At 57.4% G+C, this 14,115-nt stretch overlaps 1 protein-coding gene across 2 annotated transcripts in view; it reads left to right on the top strand.

Annotated features, from left to right (window-relative positions):
- The window catches only part of RASA3 (RAS p21 protein activator 3), a 76,975-nt gene continuing 66,211 nt past the window's right edge, over positions 3,352-14,115 (top strand). Inside the window, exon 1 of one of the 2 annotated variants that reach the window (XM_003131110.5) lies at positions 3,352-3,559. In XM_003131110.5, the coding sequence (XP_003131158.2) occupies positions 3,505-3,559 (55 nt within the window). In that variant the 5' untranslated portion in view covers positions 3,352-3,504. The remainder of the gene's footprint in view (positions 3,560-14,115) is intronic. The other variant, XM_021065987.1, reaches the window with a different exon arrangement.

The raw sequence follows: 14,115 nt of genomic DNA, 5'->3' as shown, positions 1-14,115 counted from the left end.
TTCTCTGGGGGGTGGAGAAGAGTGCCCTTCTCAGTTCCATGGCCATCCACTGTGGACCAGAAGCTGTGCTGTGTGGCCCGGTAGTGACATCACACCTGGCACAGCAGCTGCACCTGAGCTACCATGTGGTTGAGATTTTGGTGGTTCACTGTCATCTTCCAGGGCTATTCTGGTATCAGACATGGGACTGGTGTTTTCAACAACCCTTTAGGTCTGTCAGGGAGGTCTGATCTCTGTGATCTATTTCCTCCAGGATGTGTCACTAGTTTTGATTCTCCATCTCAGCACCCCACTTGCCTTCTGTGCTGGGAAGGGCCCCGCACACCAAGGAGCCCCTGCAGGTGTTCTGACAACTGTCACATGCAGCCCTGCCCATTTTATCATTAGTGCCAGGGGAAATGATCATGTGGGGGGCTCTCTTTGAGCCACTCCTGGGCCAGGGCCCCATATATTTCTGGGACCTCCAACAGGGCATGATGACCCTTCAGCTCAGACCCCAGCTCAGCCAACCCTGTAATGTTTCCCTTCCCAGGTAGAATTGCCTGAATGAATGGCCACAGGCCCCTTTGGGGAAGAGTTCCTGGGGAACCCTCACATAAACACGTGCAGCTGTGTCCTCTCCTCCAGCTGGTGGCTCTGGGGATGAGAGCTGGCTCGCATCTGGAAACTGGGTAGGGGGTTGTAACGCTTTATTGAAGCAACTTTCTTCAGCCTCCTGATCCCTGTCTTTGATGGCTTTGATTGCATAAACGGAGTAGTGCTTTTGCTGGCCAGCTCTCCGTCCTGCCCCAGACATTTGACTGACCATCACGAGAACTTTTGCAGCTCAGGGTGCCAGCGCTGCCCCTGCAGACCTGCTGCACAGTAACTGCACCTGCCCGGCTTCTGATGGTGAAACGTCACCACCTGGTCCTGTGATGTCACCACCTGAACATCCTCACTGCTCTTAGGAAGCCCAGTGCTCCCCGCAACAGCGTCTCCACCCTCAGCAGTCCTGCAGTGGCCAGCCAAGCTGAGCTCTCACCGGCACCTTCTCCCTCACTCTGTGTCCTCTGGCTTTCCCAGTCACCAACCACATTTCCTGCTTTCATGGAGCGTATTTTCTCTCTTGTGCCATGTCTCTGAGCACAGATGCCTTCCTCTGCCACCTACCGTGACCATTTCGCATTTCCACTTCACTCAGTGTGGGATGCTGCTCTTTTATAGGCTTTCAAAGGCCATGCTAGGGTCCTGTGGTCCTTGCCAGGGTGCCAAATCCACGGTTGAATGAGGCCATATCGATCAACTCTAACCTGGTTTATCTTGACCCTCTGCCTCTCCTGAGTCCAACGTCCCCTGGCTCTGCTTCTGTCTTTGCTCCCCTGCCCCTACTGGGTTTCCTGGGTCTGTTTGCAGATGCAGTGCCTCTCCAGCTGGGTGATGTTGGTGCAGTGAGGAGTGGAGCTGGAGGCAGAGCACTGGGTGTGTGTACTGTCCCAGAATCACCTTCAAGCACAGAGGGCGCGTTCAACTCTAATGGGGGCAGTGGGACACCTCTTCCGGTCTAGAAGATTTAGAGGAACCCAGGATTCAAGGATTTGAACGCATTAATCCAGATGATCCTCCCCAAAGTGTAATGGTTACAGCAACCTTCCAAGGATTGAGCCTTCAACCAGCTCTGGGTACCACTGTCTTCAAGGTTAAGTCCCGGCTTTGACTGCAGGAGATGAGGATATCTTTACATGGTACCAAGGAAACCTTTTTGTCACACTTTTCTTTAAATTTGTGACCTTTTTCATTCCATTGATTTCTACGAGAACCACCTAATTCCACAGTCCAGATGATTCCTGCTTTTTCCAACTTCTCCAATACCTGAGACACTGCACCCCACCGTGTCCCCCTCAGCAGGCCTCCTGGCAACTCAGCACTGCTGCAGCAGGGCAGGGCTGCCAGCTGTCATTTAGCATCTGGCTCTCAAACCCCATCATAGAGGCCACTCCTTGGACACTCCTGGCCCCAGATGCCTTACAGCGGTTCCCTTGGAAACAGACTCCAAAGAGGAAATCCATGTGCAGGACCTGGTTGGAAGTGTTTGGGAGGGAAAGTCTGTGAGAGAATGGGGGGAAGATGGGGACAGAGGAGCCACTTGGCAACAATGCAGCTGCTACTGGGGTTTCAGCTGGTCCTCTGAGAAGGTCAGGAACTGGGGTTACTTTTCAGTTACCCTGATGGAGGCCAAGTCTTGGCTAGGAGGAGGGTGGGCTCTGGGTGGCCACACAACTACAGGAGCCTGCTGGGGTCCTGAGGCAGCAACACTGGGGGCTTGACCCCAGCCTCTTCAGTAAACCATGAGTAAACACCTCCTCTGACAGTCCTGAGAAGGTTGCCTCAAGCAGCTGATTGAGGACCTGGAAGGAGGGTAAGAATGGTCAGTAATCTTTTTCAACAGGTACCTAAGCATTTTTTTTTTTTTTTTAAGGAAGTGAGGTAAAACAGTGAGAAAAACAGGCCTCTCTCTTTATTAAGCTTGTATTCTGGTGTGTGTGTGTGTAAGTCTGTGTGTGTGATGTTGGGCACTCCTAAGTCAGAGGAGAGATAAGTGGACAGGAAGTCAGGAGACAGAAAATAAGGGGAGGATGGTAGCATGGGGATCAGCAAGGGCAGACAGGAGTGCACGTGGCCTGAAAGACTCAGAGCCAGGTGGCGGGAGACCAGGGCACGGTAGAGGGACAGGAAGGCATCAGAAGGGAATGGACATCTGCGGAGCCTAATCAGCAACCTCAGTGGAACCCTTGTTCCTCCAGAGGCCAGGTCTCCAGCAGCTGGTCCGCAAGTGCGGACTTGCTCTGAGGGGGCCGAGCTGGGCCAGAGAATTCTTTTCCTTGATTCCTTTAGGTCTGAGTTTCTTAAAATCATGTGCACATCTCCCTATTCCCGCGTCCTCCCGCCAGATTCTGCCTCCCCTCGCCTAGCCCCCGCCACCTTCTTTGCAACCCTAGTCCTCCACGCCCCGCCCTCCCGGTCCCCGCCCCCCCTTCCGCCCGGCCCTCGCCACCGCCCCCCGCTCCCCGAGCCAGCGACAGCTGACCGGTCCCCTCCTGGCGCCCTCCCCACGCCCAGTACCCCCCAGCGCCCCTCGGCCCAGTTCCTCCAGCAACCCTTGTGGGATCCTCCCTGCTGGGTGAACCACCCCGGCGTGGTACCTTCCAACCCTTCTCTGATACCGACCACGCCCCCTTGCGGGGTTCGGCCAATGGGGATCTGGGGCTGGGATGTGGGCGGAGCCGTCTCGCTCCTGCCCCTTTGCGGACCTCAGGCACAAGGCAACTGGGCAGGGCCGTGGGCGGAGCCTCACCGCCCACGCTCGCGCTCTCGGCCAATGGTCGGGTGCGTGGGCGGAGCCAGGGGACAGAGGCGCGGCCGACCCGCGGTCGACGAGACGCGCGCAGAGCGCGGGGACTGCGCCGCCGCTCTGGCTCCTGCTGCTCGGCGGGGCTCGGCGCACGAATTCCGGGCCGACCCAGCATGGCGGTGGAGGAAGAGGGGCTCCGAGTCTTCCAGAGCGTGAAGATCAAGATCGGTGAGCTCCCGGGAGCCGGCAGAGGCGTCGTGGCCTTCCAGGGGGCTATCGGCGGGCGCTCTCAGACTCCCGACCCCTTCGCTGAGGGCCGCGGCCCTGGCGCCTCCCGGCGACGCGCGCTCCTCATTTGCGCTCCCCTCTCCACCTCCCAGGAGATCCCCAGCCTTGACCCCTCCCTACCTCCTCCAAGACCTCCGGCCGCTACCTCCTCCCCACCTTCGGGAGATGCCCGGCCAAGGCTTCCTCCCCACCTTCCCGGAGACCTCTGGCCTCAACTCTCTCCCCACCTTCGGGAGATGCCGGACCGAGTGCCCCTTCGCCATCTCCTGGGAGACCGCAGCCCCTTCCCCACCTTCCGCGGGACTGGCCGGGCCGAGCTCGGGGGACGCAGCTCCCCGCGGTGCCTCCGCGCCGCGAGCGGCCCCTAGTCCCCGCAGGTGGGGTCGCCTGCACCAGGGAGAGGTGCGGCTGGACCCGGGTCCCATCCCTGCTGGGAGTGTGTCTGCGTGTGCATGAGCGCGCGCACGCGTGTGGGGACTCTCCGGATGCGTACATTTCTAGTGCCCCAAACACCCACCTCGGGGTTCCGCACCTCCGCTCAGTGCAGCGCCCAGAAACTTGCTTTGCTGGGAACGTGTGAGCTCTTTCACATGTTGCCCCGGGGCGAGGGGCAGAGGCAGGCTGCTGACTGGTGCCTGGGTGTGCACACGACTGTGTAGGTGGATTGTGTGTGCATATGTGTGTTCCTGAGTGATTGTGTGTGTATGTCTGTGTGTGAATATGTGGAGCGCCCTGGCCCAGGGCTCCCTCAGGGCAGCGAGCCACAGGAGCCACCCCTCCCCCCTTCCATTGAGAACTGGCCGCGGAAGCTTTTGGCCACCCGGCCTGCCATTCAGGTCGTGTCCCTGGAGCAGCCTGCCTTTCTCACTGGACCCAAGAGCTGGGGGAGGGAAGTGCAGCTGGAAGGCTATGTCTGGACTTCCTGGGTTTATCTAGAGAGTGTCACCTTCTCCTGGTGGTCCTGTTTTATCTTGGAGATATAAGACTTTTTCACCCCAGAGCAAGATCAGCGCCTGGAGTGTCTGCTACACATTAATGCCACAAGTGTGTCCTCTCACGGATGAGGGGCCAGCTCCTGTTGGAGAGGGCTTTTCGGGACTCAGAGTGTTGCCTGTCCCCAGGGTCTGTCTTGCCCGCTGAACTCCCTGTCCTCCCCGGGGGGCTGCACATTCCCCTGTGAGAAAGGGCCTCCGGGAACAGAGCCAGGCACCCAGTGACTGCTTGAGTGTCAGCTGTTGATGACATTCAGTGCTGCTCAGGAATTCCAGCCACCCCAAATCAGCGTGTTGTTTCCTGTGTCTGCTTTATTTTGGTTTGTGGATCATGGCTGCGACGCTGTTGATAGCTGGCTCAGAAGCACTGCGGGTAGGACCCTGAGGAGGCGCCTGCAGAGGGCTTCTGTTTACTTGGTTGGAATCTGTCACTCTCATGCTGAGAGGTTCACATTGGCTCTTCACCCGAAGAGTGGCAGGGAAGTGCCCCTCAGGGCCACGGTCCTCCGGAGGCTTTGAGATTGCCTCCTTAAGCACAGGGCATGAAGGGTGGGGTGACGTGCCAGGCTTCTGGGTGTGGTGGGCAGGAAGGCGTCAGGGAACTTTGGGGTTCAGGCCCCACATGGGCAGTGTCAGACTTGACTCGGGAGGGTTCTGGAACTGTGTCTGTGGGGCAGAGAGGATCGAAATGGCACAGGAGGCGAAGCAGCGGCCAGGGGACACCCAAAGGCCTGGGAGAGGAGCCCTGCTCGCCTGCTTGCACATCCTCGAGGCAGGTTCTGGGCCCAACAGGGGGTAGGGGGCTGGGTGTGGAGAAAAGGGGGCTGAAGATGCTGCCTGGTTAGGCTTTTTCCCCTGTGTGCTGCACTTTAAATAAGCATGAGAAACACCCAACTTGGCTGAGGGTCAGTGCAGTGACTGAGTGTCTGCAGTCTTTAACCCTGGGTGGGGGCCGTGTGTTACTAGAACCTTTGGAGCCCCCTGCCCATGTCTGGGGGCTTTAACAGCAAGGATGAGCAGAAATGCCTCTGCACGGTGGCCCAGCTCCCTGGATGTGTTTACAGCTCTCCTTTTCTCTCCTGCAGCTGGGCTGCAGGACAGAGCATCTGTGTCCCACCTCTGTGGCTGGGGCTTGCAGGGAGCAAAGGCCTGCATACACAGGAGGGCACCCTCCAACACTGGCACAAAGCGGTGCTCTGGGCTGTGCTGCTGAACTAGAGCCTGTGCTGGAGAGCCGGAGGGGGACCACGGGGGCTGGGGTGGGGCTCGGTCTGGCTTCCCTGGGGGTGGAACGCGTCGGTGGTGATCCCGGCTGTGGTGGGTGGTGCCCTGAGCTCTCCCTTTCTTCCCTCAGTCCTCTGCTGTCCACGTCTCCGCCCGACTTGCCGAGTGCCTTGGTTTGAAGGCGCAACCACGAGGGATTCCATGGTCGGCATGGAGGAGGGGCAGGTGTGCAGGGGTTCCGGGCGCACTCTGGTTCCGGGAGACCCTGCCCCGGCGGCCCACACATCACCAAGCCTTGCCTCCAGGCTGGCTGGCTGGCTGCGTGCCCTGTGTCTGCTGCTGGCCTGCTGGCTGGGTGACCCGGGCAAGCGTCCCCCCCCACCCGCCCCGTTCATGGCCTCATTTTTCCATTTGCAAAATGCCGGCACTTATTGTCTGCAGTGTCCGGTGGGAGCTTACAAGACGGTGTTGTTCAGGCTTTTACTTAATGCCCGCCCCCTCACTCCCGGAAAAAGGCAAAGGAAGAAATGCTCCCTCCAGTTATGCCGGTCGGCAGTGTCACTGTTGCTGTTGTGAGGGGAAAAGCAGGACAGTTTGGGGCCTGAGAGTTTTCAGGGCTGGGGGCCTTGGCCTCTTAGTCCTTAAGTCGTTTGGAACGTGTGATGCACCTGGTCACTGAGAGGCAGCGCTAGGGAAATGGGAAGAGTCTCTTCCTTTTTTTCCCTCTTCCCCTTTCTTTTCCTTCCACATTTTGTAAATGAGATAATACTTAAGAAAGTGCCAAATGGAAGGAAGGCATTTTTATTGTAACTACTTCGAGTCCTTGTCTTGAAGAACCTGCCCGTTGCCCACTTGAACCTCGCAGTTATTTTGGCCGGTGGCGCTGTGCACTGGAGATCCTCCGCCATGGCCTATCTTTGGAAACAGCCGTATCTCATGTCATGTAAGACCGAACACACTTCCTATGAGGCTGCTTTGAGGAAGTGTCTCCTCTGACTTTCCATGAGTCAGGCCTTTATTCTGGAAGGGAAGCAGCTTGAAGATTCGTAGGCAGCAAGGGCTGAAGACCCCATAGTGTCACTTTGGACCCAGTGCTCCCGTCGGCCTTGCCATGTAGCTTTGACTCCCGGGGACATTTCTCTTTTCTGTGATAGTTACTGCTTGTTTTTAAAAGTGTCATCTTGATAAATGTGTTCAATTAAGAGCAATATATAGAGATGTTTTTCTCAAGCTAAAAAAAGTATCCTGGCCTTGCACTTGGTGAGAAAAGTCCTCTTGGTCTGTGAGTAGGTTTTGTCCTTGTGTCTGAGGGCAGTTTGGAGCTACCTGGTGAGTCCCACATGAGGCCAAGCTGCCGGCCTTCCACTTGGACCCCGTGTAGTGGCCCCCAAGTTCCTGGGCTTGAAGCCTCTCTGTAACGTTAACCTCTTGGTCATCCACCCAGAAGGGCGAGGGCAGTCTGGGTCCAGGGCAAGTACAAGGAACTTCCCCAGATGGGCATGCCCCTCAGGGCAAACAGAATCCCACCAGAGGCAGGAGGTCCTTAGGCCAAGGCCCCTGGTCTGTGCCCCCCTTGGCCATTCCGTTGGTGAGGAGCGGCCTGGTAAAGGTGCCCCAGACCACAGGGGTTGGGAGCTCCAGGTTCTGGGTCTGCACTGCAGAGGCTGTGATTTTTATCTTGATTTCCTACTTGGCAAGTGGCAGTGTGCCCGTCCCAGGGTCTGCAGGGTCTGCAGGGGTCAGGCGAGGAGGTGGTCCCACTTAATAAGTGGAAATGGTCGTTGTTAGTAGCAGGGGCTTTGAGGGGTCCACTGGAGGATACGTTCTGTGAGCACAGGAGGGGATGTCGGTGTGGGGGGGAAGGGGGAGGGGAGGGGAGGAGAGAGAGGGGGAGGGGAAGGAGGAGGGGGAGAGAGAAGGGGAGGGGTGAGACCCTGGGAGAGGGAAGGAGATGGGGGCCGCAGGGAAGAGAGGAGGGGAGAGGGAGAGAGTGAGGAGGGGCCCTGCTGGCCACACAGGTTCTTGGCATCAGGGGTTTTCTATTCTCCGGAGCTCTCTCTCTCTGATGCTAAAATTAACCGGGATATTCTATTAACCGGGCTCAGCCTGCTGTGCTATTTTTAGTCCTAAGGACTGGTGTGCAGACTGGCTCAGCCCCCAGGCCAACTCCCCAGGCTGTTGTGGGAAGGGGAGTGAATTGACAGGTGGAGGTGGGAAGGGTGCAGACTTTAGGGCTCTGGTGTGCATATTATCTCGTTTTAACTTAAATTATCCAAACCCCATGACACTGACATCGAGGGAGGGACACCCATGGAGTTTAAGTAACCTGACCAGGGCCACCCACCTGGGAGCGGAGCCGGGCACTAACCCACATTGCTTGGGGCCTCCTCACATGTAGTGTTGTCCATCTTTCCTTCCTCCTGGACGGGAGGTGGCCACTCATGTCCCTGAGGGAGGCAAGGGCCTCTGGATCCTGTGGGCAGGCAGTGGGGAGCACCTGAGACATGGTTGTCACTGACCACAGGGTCCTGGGGCAGAGCCTGTGAGGATGTGTCTTGAACAGGACAGAAATCCAGAGCCAATTCTTTGAGCAGGGCCACCTGCAGCCCACATACCCTCTGGCATGTCGGGAAAATTGTCAGGCAGGTAGGCAGAGCAGGGCCCTGGAACGCAGCATTCTGCAGCAAGCATTTGCGTGTGTAAACGCTTCCAGGGTCGGGAAGTGTGAGTTTGGTGCATTAGGCTTTAGCAAGTGTTCAGAAAGGAGATATGGTTCGCTGGAAATAGCCAGAGTGGAAGCAGCTACGTCCCAGGGAAGAAGTGAGGTTTGCAAGTCACACTTGAAGATGGATGCTGCCCCTCTCACTCATGAGGGAGGTGGATCCAGGCTGCTGTAGTCACCAGCCTGCTCAGGACAAGAGCTGGGACCTAAGACTGAGGCCCGGCCACCTTTCCTGAGGACTCTGTGACTTTTGACAAATGTAAGCCTGCTCTGCCTCAGTTTCTCTGTTTGTCAGAGGGGAGAGTAAGAGCCTTTCTGTGCAGCGCAGGGAGCTTGCATGAGCAAAGGCACCTGCATTGTTCCGATCCTTATGGAGAGGTGTTAGTGCTCATATAATTTGAAGCTACTCGCTCTGTTCATCTTGTAGCAAATTAGCTGGAGAGGTGTCCTTGCTGACCGTCTGTCTTCTGCATCCCAGCACTGGGCGGGGTGGGGGGTCCATGTTCTAGCTATGACCAGTCCATGCTGATGTGCAGGAACGTTCGGAGAGCAAAGAGAGGAAGCAAAGTTATTGCCTCCTGAAAGGGTGATTTCGTGATGGAGCTTCCATAGCCTGGCTTTCAGAGAGAGGAGCTGGAGCCAGGCCGGGCCATGGGACAGGCAGAAGGCCGTGGGGTCTGTCTAGGTGACATGCGGAAAGTCTGTCCCAGGTCATCCTCTAGAAGAACCGAGAAGCACAGATACACCTGTGCGGAGGTGGAAATGGAGGCGGACTCACGTCTGTCTCTTGGACCCCTGAGCTAGGGAGTGGAGACGCTTCTGTAGAAGAGGAAAGCAGATTCGAGATAAAAGCTCTGTTTGAAAAAGCAGGAATATTACTATTGTGTATTTAAATAGGGTAAACGAAGCGTTTGAAAATCACAACCACGTAAAGAATGAAACAAACAACGTTCTGTAGAGGATACCGGCGGGTAGAAAGCAAGTGATTTTCCTAGATGTGGAGGGCTCACTCTGTGCAGGAAACTGAGGGCTCCAGACTGAGCCAGTAATGGGCTCAGACTCGCGGGCAGGTGGGCTGCCGCCCCATGGCAGGGAAACGCACACAGGCGAGAGGGGACATGTAAGGTCACACCATCACACACACAGGGAACCTGGTGCTTCTCTTTAAGTGCGAGGCAGCTTCCAACATGCACAGTGTGCACATTCAGATGGTGGTCTAAATGCAGGTCCTGAGAAATCAGCAGGTGAGTGTTCCTGGGGCCGTGGCCCAGCTCTCCCCGTGGGCCAGCAGCCACGGCGCACTTCCTGCAGAATGGCTGTGGGCCCAGACTCAGGGCCACTCGGCACCAGTGGCTGGGAAGATTTGGGTGTGTGTTGTAGCTTTGCTGGATGTCATGGACCAGAAAGAGGACTATGGGATCAGAGGCCATGACCCCAGGTCTCTGAGCGTCCAGGACACTAGAAGGGCGGGTGCTGGGCTGAGGCACCCGCTGTCCTGAAACTTGGATGGTTTCACTTAGCTTGAAGGCCGCAACGGGGCAGTCCGCATCCTGCTGAAGGCTCAGCTGGTGAGGCTGCATGTTAGCCTCCCAGGCCCGCTTAGGGCCAGGAGGGGACTGGACCCCACTCGGGTGAGAGCCTGAGCGCCATGCCCTTCAGTCCTGAGTCAGACCAGGAGTGGCTCTTGCCTGTTTTTTCCTCTTCACGTAGTTTCTGTTCCTGTTAGCTGAATAATTTCCCAAGTGACAGAAGTGTCTGGTCTTGGCCCCCACTGCCAGCGAGATAAGGTGCAGAGGCAGACAGGGTTGCGGGCTCTCTCAGCTTCAGAGGGACAGCCTGGAGGCTCGGCCGGCAGCTTCCATCCTGCTCCAGGAGCAGCGCTGCCGTCCTCCTGGCCAGCGCTGCCTCTGGGTTCTTCCCACAGCACCAGGCCTTCCCCCTTGGCTGCCCTCCAGGGCTGGCAGGACCCTCTGGTTGAGCCTGAGTTTCTGGGTTTTCGGAACGTCTAACGGAGCGGAGGGTACTGAATTCTGGTGTCTTTCTCTGGAGTCTTATTTTGGGCTGGACGGTGGGTCCAGTTAAGTGTGATCTGAGTGTGGGGTCAGGGCCAGTTTCTCCTTCCATGTGATGCCCCTTTTCAGAGACCACACAGGGTGACCCCCAGTAACCCTGTGACCCGGCCTGCCCTGTGGTTGAGGACAAAGATGTCATGTTCCTTGCTGCTCTTGTGGGTGGTCCTGGGACAGCCATTCTGTCTGACTGTCTGTTTCCACGCTGGCCACCAATCAGCCATTACCTGGGGAGCTGTGGACACGCCGTGGGGAGCAGTGGGTTCCCCCCGCAGGATACGCCTGCATCAGTTGGATCACAGTTCTGTGCAGATGTTTTAACCGGCCCCTCCCCTGAGGCTCAGAGAAGCCAGGTCACTTTCCCAAAGTCACACAGCAGGAGAGTCTGTGACTGCTGAGTTGTCCTGTGATGAACTGGTAATCGCTGGGGCCCGGGCGCTTGTGTGGTCAGTGAGGATCAGCCTTTCTGGGTGTGCTGTCAGAGTGCTTCCTCAGTAGATAGAGCTGACTTCCCACTGCGGCCTCCTTCCCAGAAAAGCTTTAAATGAGCATTTATGGGCCTTTCTCAGCAGGGAGACACCTTCTTGTGAACCTGTGGTCCTGAGAGGCCCTTGACAGCTAGGGGCTCAGAGCCCACTGCCCCACCACCCAGCTGTGAGTCCTGAGCTGCTGAACAACTGAGCGTCTTCACCAGAGACGTGCTTAAGACAGAGGGCAGGCTGTGTGTGGACAGAAGGGGCAGGCTGTGCGGACAGAAGGGGGCAGGCTGCCGTGGCAGGGGGCAGCACTGTTTCTTACTGACACCTGCCTTCTGGCTTCTGACCACCCCCTCCTCCCGTCCCTGCTGGGGCGGCACCCTCACCGCTAGGTCCAGATATCACTTATGCAGGACAGAACAAGCCCCCAGCCAGGCAACGCCAGGTGGGACGGATGCAGTCAGGCAGCTAAACGTGGGCTTTTGGGAGGTGGTTCAGCCCCGGGCCCCCAAGCCTCTGGGCATCTGCTTATTTAGGCCCAGATGAACTGGGGCTTTCCAGGGCTGGGGTCAAAATGTGGTACAGGGCTGTTTGTGGGGATCCAGAAACACGAGCTGGTTCCAGAAATCCCATGAGTGTGCAGCCCTCAGGGGACCGGGCCAGGCTGGCTTCTCGTGGAGAGGTCTGCAGTGCGAGGCTGTGACAGGGCTGGTTCCCATGGCCTTTCGGGTGAGAGCCGTGCTGGGGAATTCCACATTGTCTGGGGCTGCGGGGGACAAGTGCAGCCTTCTGGGGTGGCCCTGCTGGCCTGTCCTGGGCTGACCACCAGAAATGGTTTTCCACTTAGCATCAAGCACTTGGGCGTTTTATCGATTTTGTAGGGGTGAGTTTCAAGGGCAAAAACCTCTGCTTATGGGATATTCACGTGGGAGCACACACCACCCGTGTGCACTGTGTCCAGGAGCCCGAGAGGTGTCACCAGGCTTCCCTGAGAAAGGGCTGCCCCGCCCCCGCCCTGAGGAGTTTCCTTGAGTCATTCGTCATTACCAACTTACAGGGTCTCTTCCTGTCACAACACAATTGTGTGCACACACAGGCCCAGTGCACACACAGACAGGAACACAGGCACACACAGGCCCAGTGCACACCCAGGCCCAGTGCACACACAGACATACAGGCACACACAGGCAATGCACACACAGGCATACACGCAGATGCACAGACACAAACATACACAGGGACACAAAGATGCACACACATGCACACACACACGTGCACCCATAGATACACACAGATATGCACATGGCCACACACAGGTGCACACACATGCCTGGGGCCTGTCTTGGGGATAGGGGTGCATGATGTTGTGTCACCCTGTGGTGATGGGATGGGGCCTGGGAGGCTGCCAGTGGCTCCGCTGACTCTTCCCGTCGGCAGGATCCATGCCCAGGGGACTGGCCTCACGGGCTGCCACAAGGTGTACGGAGGTGAACAGTGGTTCCTATTTCTTAAGGTGTTCTCACTCTTCTTTCTTCCGCCCGACGTGGCAGAGCTGCAAACACACCGCAGACAGTCACATGGCTCATGTGGGTCTGGTGCCCAGGGGTCTGGGGCTGTGCGTTTGGGGGCACCTGCTGTCTGGGGGCCCAAGGGTGGCTTGGCCTGCACCCCCCCAACCTGCCATGAGCCTTGCTGTGGGGACACCTGCCCTTCCACTTTCTATGACTTGAATGTCTTTTCTGCAGTTGTTTTTGATTTTTAATATTTGTATTGGAAATCTTTCGCTTTTTAGGTCCACAAGCTGCATTTTTCTTTAGCTTTTTTTCCTATTTGTTTTTGGCCCATTCTCTCTCCTGGCTGTGCCGGTGGGAGGTCTCAGTCTTTGGCCAGCTCTGAGGTCCCGGGCTGGGCTGTGCTGCCCCGGAGGATATGCTGGAACCAGCTCAAGAGGGAAGCACGGCACATGGCACACGGGGTGTACGGGCCTTGGGTGGGGGCCAGGGTGCTGCTCCCTGTGGAGCAGGCCAGAGGGGCTCTGCCTTAGGCTGCAATGGTGCAGATTCTCCACTGACTGCCAGCCTCGTGAAAGCTCAGCTCCCTGGATGCTGGCGCCCTGCCTGCTGGGGCTCAAGACCCGAGCAGAGTGGGCTGCGGAGCCTGATCACCCCTCACTTTCCTGGCTGTGTCCTGCGGGTCAGCCACATGGGGAGAACTCCCGAAGTGTCAGGGGGTGACAGTCGGAAGACCCTGCGCTGCCCGAGCCCAGCTGGCCCCGTCTGTCTGGAATCTGGCGTTCCTTTCTCTGTTCATCATTTCCTGCTGTGCTCAGCTCCGCCTCCGTATTTGGAGAGTTTCTCAGCCTTTGGACCCAAGGATTTGTCCCGGCATGTCCTGACCGGAAGTGAAGGGTCTCCTGGAAAGAAAGCCCCTGGTCTCTGTGGTTTTGCTCCGTATCTTGACTTTCTGTTTATTTTGTCTCTCTCCAGGGGAGCCTGTCCCTGTCTGCCCATGTCCCTCCCGGACAAGCAGGCCCTTCAGCCTCAGGGGGGCGGTGGTCAGGAGGGACGAGAAGGGAGCTGCAGAGCCTGGGCCCCAAATTAGACCTGTTTGTGTCTTGTTCACCTGGCCACGAATCACTGTAATGAGCGACAATTCAGCTCCAAGCACCAGCCACCTGCCCGCTCCACAGCCGGGCTGCCCAGTTGCTCTTCCAGGAACCACACTGGCATCCACTGGGTTTGTGGAAATGAGGTGCTGGTTCTTTAAAGTAGGAACTTCTGCGACAGAGAGGGCCAGCAGGTGCCGGCTGGGTCCCTACTGCACGTGCGCAGGGTTGGGGGCATCAGCAGGTGTTGCTCTGAGCCCACTGGGGGCTACTCCAGACTTTAGTGTCCCAGTGGCCTAAAAGTGGTAGAGGTATCCTTGGCAAACAGTATTTCAGAGCTGTTTGGGAGGCTCCCGTGTGCATCTCATCTGGGAAGTGCTGCGGGGCATGCGCATACGCGTGGATTTT

Source organism: Sus scrofa, chromosome 11 (genome assembly GCF_000003025.6).
Source record: "Sus scrofa isolate TJ Tabasco breed Duroc chromosome 11, Sscrofa11.1, whole genome shotgun sequence".
NCBI lineage: Eukaryota > Metazoa > Chordata > Mammalia > Artiodactyla > Suidae > Sus > Sus scrofa.
This window is presented reverse-complemented; position numbering and strand designations above follow the sequence as displayed.